Genomic DNA, 7,111 nt, shown 5'->3' with positions numbered 1-7,111 from the left:
AAAAAATAAAAAATAAATGGGATGAGATTTTTTAGTAAAATAAGTTAGGAAGTTGGGAATAATTAGGATAAGGTAAAACAAATTTGAAATCTTTAGGACTCCTTTTTCTTTTCTTTTTCTATACTTTTCACAATATTTTCTATATTATTATTATTTTTAGACTAGATAATTAACAAATAACTTAAATTCCCAACTTCTATTTATCAATTTTTTTATTATTAAACTATAATTGATCTTATATTTTTTTATTAATTTATAATTTATTATTATTATTTTATATTATGTTAAATATAACCCTTTTTAAATTGGTGTAAAATATATTATGTTTTGGTAAAAAATTAGGTGTTCACAAGTATACATCTAGTTCTAAATCTAATTTTCTCTAGATTTAATTAATGGTTCTTTAATTGTCGAAAACTAAGGTCTTGCATTTCTAGAGTACTAGCCTACTGGGTACTAATTATTAAATGTAAGCCTTAATAACATCGCAAAGACAAAAAATAAATTATTTTATCATATCAATGAAATGTTTAATTTTAACTGAATCACATTATTAAAATATCTTAGGAGTTAGGAGTATGATTTTGACTTATTCGGATCGAGAGTGCTTTATGTGATAATTGTGATTGTGAACGACTAGCTTTTGAAATTATATCTGTCTGATTTTTCATTTACTCTATTATATATCTATATTCATGTAATAACAGTAAAATAACTTCTATCTTAGTCTTCTTAAAAGATTAATAAATACTTTTTACTTATATTGTTATAAAGTAAAAATTCGTGTTTGTCATGAAAAATGTCTCTCGTGGGTGTGAAATAGAATGTATTGAAGGACAATATTTTGAGAAAAATAATCGGTAATTGAGGAAACTTGAAAGGAAGCTGGTAATGACTATTTAAAAATTAGTTGAACAAACTAATGGAAGAAGAACATGGGGTTCATAATAACGCGTTAAATCCAGCCCGCGAACAGCGGGATTTTATTATTTACGGTAAAATAAACTTAAAAACTCAAAAAAAGCTAAATTAACGAAACAAATCATTACAAAACAAATAACAATTTTACTCAGAAAAACTAGAGTCCATCGTCGGTGCTTTGTCTCTTCCTTTCTTCTTCCTATCTCTTCTCCATTTCTCACGCTTCTGACTTCCATGTCACTCTGTTTTCCTCTCCTCTAAAACCCCCCATTACACAAATTACTCAAAAAAAAAGAGAGGTTGAGCTTAATGGGTCCAGACAATAGCTTCACAGCTCAGAAAAGAGCTGGTGGAGCACTACCCACTACCGCCACACCCAACGGCGGCGCCGGAGGAGGCCGTGCCAGCTCCATTTTACCTCGGGGAAGACAGATCCAACGTACTTTCAACAATATTAAGATTACTATTCTTTGCGGCTTTGTTACTATCCTTGTCCTACGTGGCACAATTGGTTTCGGCAATCTCGCTTCATCGGGACCTGATGTTGAGAACCTGAATCTAATTGAGGAGACTAACCGGATCATAGCCGAGATCCGATCCGATAAGGACCCGGATGACTTCTTCAGCCTTAATGCAACGTACAGGTTAGGTCCGAAGATTAATGCCTGGGATGAAGACAGGAAACTCTGGCTTCAGAAAAACCCTGAATTCCCTAATTTTGTTCAAGGTAAGCCCCGTGTTATGCTAGTAACTGGTTCGCCTCCAAACCCTTGTGATAATCCAATTGGGGATCATTACTTGTTGAAGGCTATAAAGAACAAAATTGATTATTGTAGGATCCATGGGATTGAGATTGTTTATAATTTAGCTCAATTGGAAATGGAAATGGCTGGGTATTGGGCTAAACTGCCGTTGATTCGTAGACTAATGTTGTCACACCCTGAAGTAGAGTGGATATGGTGGATGGATAGTGATGCTCTATTCACTGATATGGTCTTTGAGATCCCTTTTTCCAAGTACGAAGATCATAATCTTATTATTCATGGCTACCCAGATCTATTGTTTGATCAGAAATCATGGGTTGCGGTAAACACGGGTAGTTTCCTCGTAAGGAATTGCCAGTGGTCTCTTGATTTGTTGGATGCATGGGCACCAATGGGGCCGAAAGGTCCTGTTCGCGAAGAAGCTGGGAAGGTGTTGACAGCTAACTTGAAGGGTAGACCAGCATTTGAAGCAGATGATCAGTCTGCGCTAATATACTTGCTGACCTCACAGAAGGATCAGTGGACGGACAAGGTGTTCATTGAGAATTCTTACTATCTACATGGATATTGGGCAGGGTTAGTTGATAGGTACGAGGAGATGATTGAGAACTACCATCCAGGTTTGGGCGATGCAAGATGGCCATTTGTGACTCATTTTGTGGGATGCAAGCCATGTGGGAGCTATGGAGATTATCCTGCTGAGAGGTGCTTGAAAAATATGGAGAGGGCTTTCAATTTTGCAGATAATCAAGTGCTTAACTTGTATGGGTTTAGACATAAGGGATTGTTGAGCCCAAACATCAAAAGGATTAGGAATGAAACAGATAATCCATTGCAGTATGTAGATCAGTTAGATGTTCGACATGCAAAGCATGAGAGCACAGAAACTCACAGCTAGTGGCCACACCAGCTTTTGCATAGAAGAATCTGCAGGTATATGAGATATCATTTTGGTTTGTTTGTATTTGTAGGTTAGATCTATAACACTCTGTAATGTAAACATGTCAACATAGCTCCCTTCCGCATCACGTTACGTCTTGAAACCTGAGTAACCATTGCACATTTCCTAATTGTGTTTGGTCATACTTGAACAACTTGTACTCCAAATGTGTTGACAAGATCTTAGTTTCTGTTAGTATTTTTGTTTACCATAACTGTTGTATTGCTGATGCACAATCACTATTCATTTATTTTCTCCCCTGCCTGAGTTATCAGCACTGTGACCCTGTTTTGCAAATGACATCCCCCTATCCTCTATTAGATTGTCCAGCTGAACACATGGAAACTCCTAATTGGCTTATTAATCGAATGTCTGACATCAGATTTGGTCTTCTGTTTTGCTGTTAGATTTTCCAGCAGGGTCCTTTTTGCGAGTAGACCTTTTAACCAGCCTCCATTTTTACCCCCCTCACCACCCCCAAAAAAAAAGAGAGGGGGAAGAGTAAAAATGGAATTTCTGAATGAAAATGCTTGTTTAATTGCTAGATTGATGTCGATATATCAGGGTTGAGTTCTTTTTCTCTGTAAACTCTACGATGTTTCTGACTAGGGAGATTAAGAATCTTGGCAGTTCTCCCTTCTCCTCTTCAATTTGAGGTGGGACATCTTCTAGTTGGTAGTATTCATGACTTGCCCTATCTTTCTAATGAGAAAGCATGCCTTACCTCAGAATGGGGACCAGGGATGGGTGAGGGTAACTGATTTAGACGACTGCTGTATTGTTTTATTTGAGAGCTTGGATTAGAACGTCTCCTTCGAATTAAAATGTCTATACTGGTGATGGTCTTTTTGAATCTCTTTTATTATCATAAGGAGGAGGATTGTGGTAGATTGACAAGCAGCGTGTAAAGCTGATTAATATGTGATGAATCTTAGAATACACGACATAGATATAACTTATCATAGCTAGATTGAGATTGAGGCATAGTAGTTGTTGTTTGTTTTCTTCTTGTGAAGTGTCTGCTTTGGCCTATCGAGTTCATCATTAGATATTAGATTTTGATTTGTTTTTTACCTTTCTACTTCAACCTTACATTAGTCCCTGTAATAAGGTGCTGATAAATATTCTTGTGTTGTATAAATGGAGATGTAGCCCATGTGTTTTAGAGATCAATTGGTTCGACCAGCAGATTGGTTTAGTCAAGCATGGCAAATCTATTCAATGATTTATCTCAAGTCACTTGTTGAATAATAATGTATTCATATGATATGGCTTGTACTTTGTTAAGTGCTCTGTTTTGTTTTAATTCTATGATGAAGTAACATACACCAAATAAAAATTACTATGCCTCAGTTCCATATAACTTGGAGCTATGATTAGTGGATGTGCAACTATGGATTTGGGTGGGATGATGTTGGTTTACTGCGATGCAAATCCCATTTAAACTGAATTATATACTGCTAATCTAGGCTTCCTAATTCTTAAGCGCTGTTCTCTTTTACTGCACCTCTTTAAAAAACCATTGTGTCAGAGCTAAAGGACGGAATTTGTTATCCTTATACACTATTTATTATTTGTGGTCTAAACATTTTCCCAAGTTTCTTGATCTTTTACCGTCCATAATAACAGTATTTCTGGATTTTCCACAGGGTGCGACTGAGGTTTTGACCTGTCGTGGATGAGAATGGCTCTCTTGGAAAGAAGTGGCCATGTTTCTTCTGGTTGTTATACTTTGGTGGTCAAGCCTTGCATCTTTTTTTTTCCTCCCACGGTTTTAAGTTTTGTGTTAGGTTTACTTATTTCTAGCAACATTTTAGTTTCTCAGCGAGATGCCTTTTGAACTGTATGAATGATATGCTTGGAAAAGAACAGCTGGAACCAAATAGAATGAGTGTAGAATTTGTCTAGATAGCTTCAACATGAGTTACTCACTCTCAACCTACAGCTTTGGTAGGTATAAGATGTGATCACACTTGTATAATTGCAATTCTTGGACGGTTTTCTGTTGGTTAATTTTTTTGGTATATGATAGTGGACCATAAAGTTATATGAACTTGGAAATGTACCAGCATTAATTCATCTTCTTTCATTCTTTTAGCCTTTTCGCCAAAGTTTGAGTAGTTCCATCATATCGATAACTTGTCCAGCAGATGGTGGTATGAGGGCAACTGTTTTTTTCTTTTAGAGGGCCACATAATTGTGCAGTACATCCACAAGCTCTGCACAAAACTATCATTTTCAAATGCCATTACAGAAAATTGTTGAAGCAAGCACTCACATAGATATAATCCTGTATTCTTGTCAATGTAGTTTTGTACCTTGCAGCTGATTGATCAGCTTCAAATTTTCCTCCACATATTGTTTGGGAGTTGAGAATGTTTATTCACTAACTGATGATCTCTTAAAATAGTTAGAAACACCTACAGTACTATTTACGTTGCCTGAGTTGGGGTTGGGGGGAAATGGAAAATAGCGGAGAGGAAAAGAACTTTCTTTGTTTTCCCACCCGGTGTTCAGTACCCACATTGAAGCCTGACTAAATCCGGATTTGCGCCAGAAAGTCCCACATTGGGGGTAAAAGCGCTCCTTAACAAAGATGAGTATCGTACCCAAGGGGACTCTAACACCAGATTGAGGCCATCCACTTTTGGGATGGATGGAGTACTTGCAGAAAGCCAAGAACTAGCAAGTATTTTCTTCCCTGGTGGTACTGTAGGTATCGATTCAACAATCTACATAATTCACTGTAAATTGTGTTTTTCCTCGTTGTCCACACGGCTCTCAAAGTTTGTTCTTAAAGCTGTTCTGGGGCAGGCCCGTGCTTATAGATATTAGATCAATGACGTTCTTAGGATCCGGGTGTTGTATCCCTGGGAAATCAGGACATTATGATGCTTAGTAGTAGATTAGTTGCAGCTTCGGCCATTTGCATATTTCGTTAACTTGGAGATTCAGAGATTCATATCTAAACAAACCTACCATTTTTGGTATATTTGCAAGAATTGAGTTTCAAACTACATGCATACACAGTACGTTAATGGACTTAGAGCATCGACATTCAGCATGATGAATGTGTGCGTATTGACCATTATCCCTACACTGCATAATATTGATACATACTAATTTCAGCTAATTCTTGGACAGATTACGTTTGTGCATAGCCACAAATACCTGATTCATCTCTGCTATTTGACTTAGAAGTTGATCTATTCTCTGCAAAAAACGAACAACCAGGGATTATAAATCAGTACTATATTTAAAACTAATTAACTCATCGGAATTTTTGTAGCAAAAATTAACAGACCTCATCTTTCGCTCTAATGGTGCGTCTCAGCTCTTCCCCATTCTGTGCTCTAAGCAATCTTCGTCGCCTACGAAAATACGCAAACGTCACAAGTATTGCCGCCATTCCAAACGGCGAGAGAACAATCGTTACAGCCCTTCGAGCTGAAGTGAAACCCCGGTTTAAAATGCTACTGCCGGCGATTCTAGAAAACAACACTTGCAGTCCCAAATTCCACCATCTTCCTCCGTTACAAGCTGCTCTGGCTGGGGGCCGAGGACTATCTGGTACAGTATTCACTGGATCCACTACATTGGAATCTGAGGCTGCGAATGAATAGGACGAATCATCGTTATCTCTAGGAGAAGGTGAAAATGAGGATGATGATAACGACGACACCGACGGGGATGAGGGAAACGGCGGTGACGATGACTGGCTATGAGTTTTCTGAACGGAATTCACGGATATGTAAAGGTTCTCGTGGTTTACCGGAGGAAATACGGCGAACTCGCCGGAAGATTTGTGGAGTGGATTATCTCGGATCTCGAACATAGAGCAAACGACCGATGGTGGATCGGAAATAGATCGAAAATCCTTCCTACGTTCCCATTTCATAAGCTTCTCTAGCTGAGTTTCTGTTACAGCGACTTCTTCTTCTACATCGAGATCCGCCATCACCATTACTAAACAGTAAACAACTTCCAAATTTGCTCACACATCTGAGACCCGTGACAAATTTACCATCTGGACATTTCTTTGGCCCAATTATATATGTTTGCCAAGTGCAAAGATAGCCAATTTTGGTACCCAATTTAAGCTTTAGCTGTAGTGTACAAAATGAGCCAACAACACTTAGTTTAAGACATTATTACATCTCTTCACTTAAGTTTTTTAAATCATCTTTTGTACCATATTAACTTCACTGAATACATGAGAGTCAAACAAAAAATACGTGTATTTATTATTCTTGATACATTTATCTGACTAAAAATTTGTAAGAGTGATGTATTCGATTTGAAATCTAGTACCGTGTAATTATTTCAACTATAAGATAGGTTAGTATTTCTTGTAGAAATATTTGTATAGTTAGATAATTTTTCCATACAAAATATTTTACTCAAGCTTAGTCACTTTAGAATTTCATTATTCAAATTACTCTATAAAATTTGAATCAGAAATTATAATTTTTTCTACAAGAACATG

At 37.1% G+C, this 7,111-nt stretch overlaps 2 protein-coding genes across 2 annotated transcripts; one reads left to right on the top strand and one right to left on the bottom strand.

The window, feature by feature from the left end:
• Positions 1–1,024: 1,024 nt before the first annotated feature.
• On the top strand, positions 1,025–4,704 carry LOC107015265 (probable xyloglucan 6-xylosyltransferase 5). Its single transcript, XM_015215483.2, has 2 exons — positions 1,025–2,618; positions 4,275–4,704. The coding sequence occupies exon 1, from the start codon at positions 1,231–1,233 to the stop codon at positions 2,581–2,583; it is 1,353 nt and encodes a 450-aa protein (XP_015070969.1). The 5' UTR covers positions 1,025–1,230; the 3' UTR covers positions 2,584–2,618; positions 4,275–4,704.
• An 879-nt stretch (positions 4,705–5,583) lies between these two features.
• LOC107012769 lies at positions 5,584–6,762 on the bottom strand. Its single transcript, XM_015212691.2, has 2 exons — positions 5,930–6,762; positions 5,584–5,838 (listed from the first exon to the last, which is right to left on the bottom strand). The coding sequence occupies exons 1-2, from the start codon at positions 6,587–6,589 to the stop codon at positions 5,755–5,757; spliced, it is 744 nt and encodes a 247-aa protein (XP_015068177.1). The 5' UTR covers positions 6,590–6,762; the 3' UTR covers positions 5,584–5,754.
• Between the last annotated feature and the right edge of the window lie 349 nt (positions 6,763–7,111).

Source organism: Solanum pennellii, chromosome 3 (assembly GCF_001406875.1).
Source record: "Solanum pennellii chromosome 3, SPENNV200".
NCBI classification, from domain to species: Eukaryota; Viridiplantae; Streptophyta; class Magnoliopsida; order Solanales; family Solanaceae; genus Solanum; species Solanum pennellii.
Note: the sequence above shows the minus strand (reverse complement) of the source record. Positions and strands in the feature narration are given on the sequence as shown.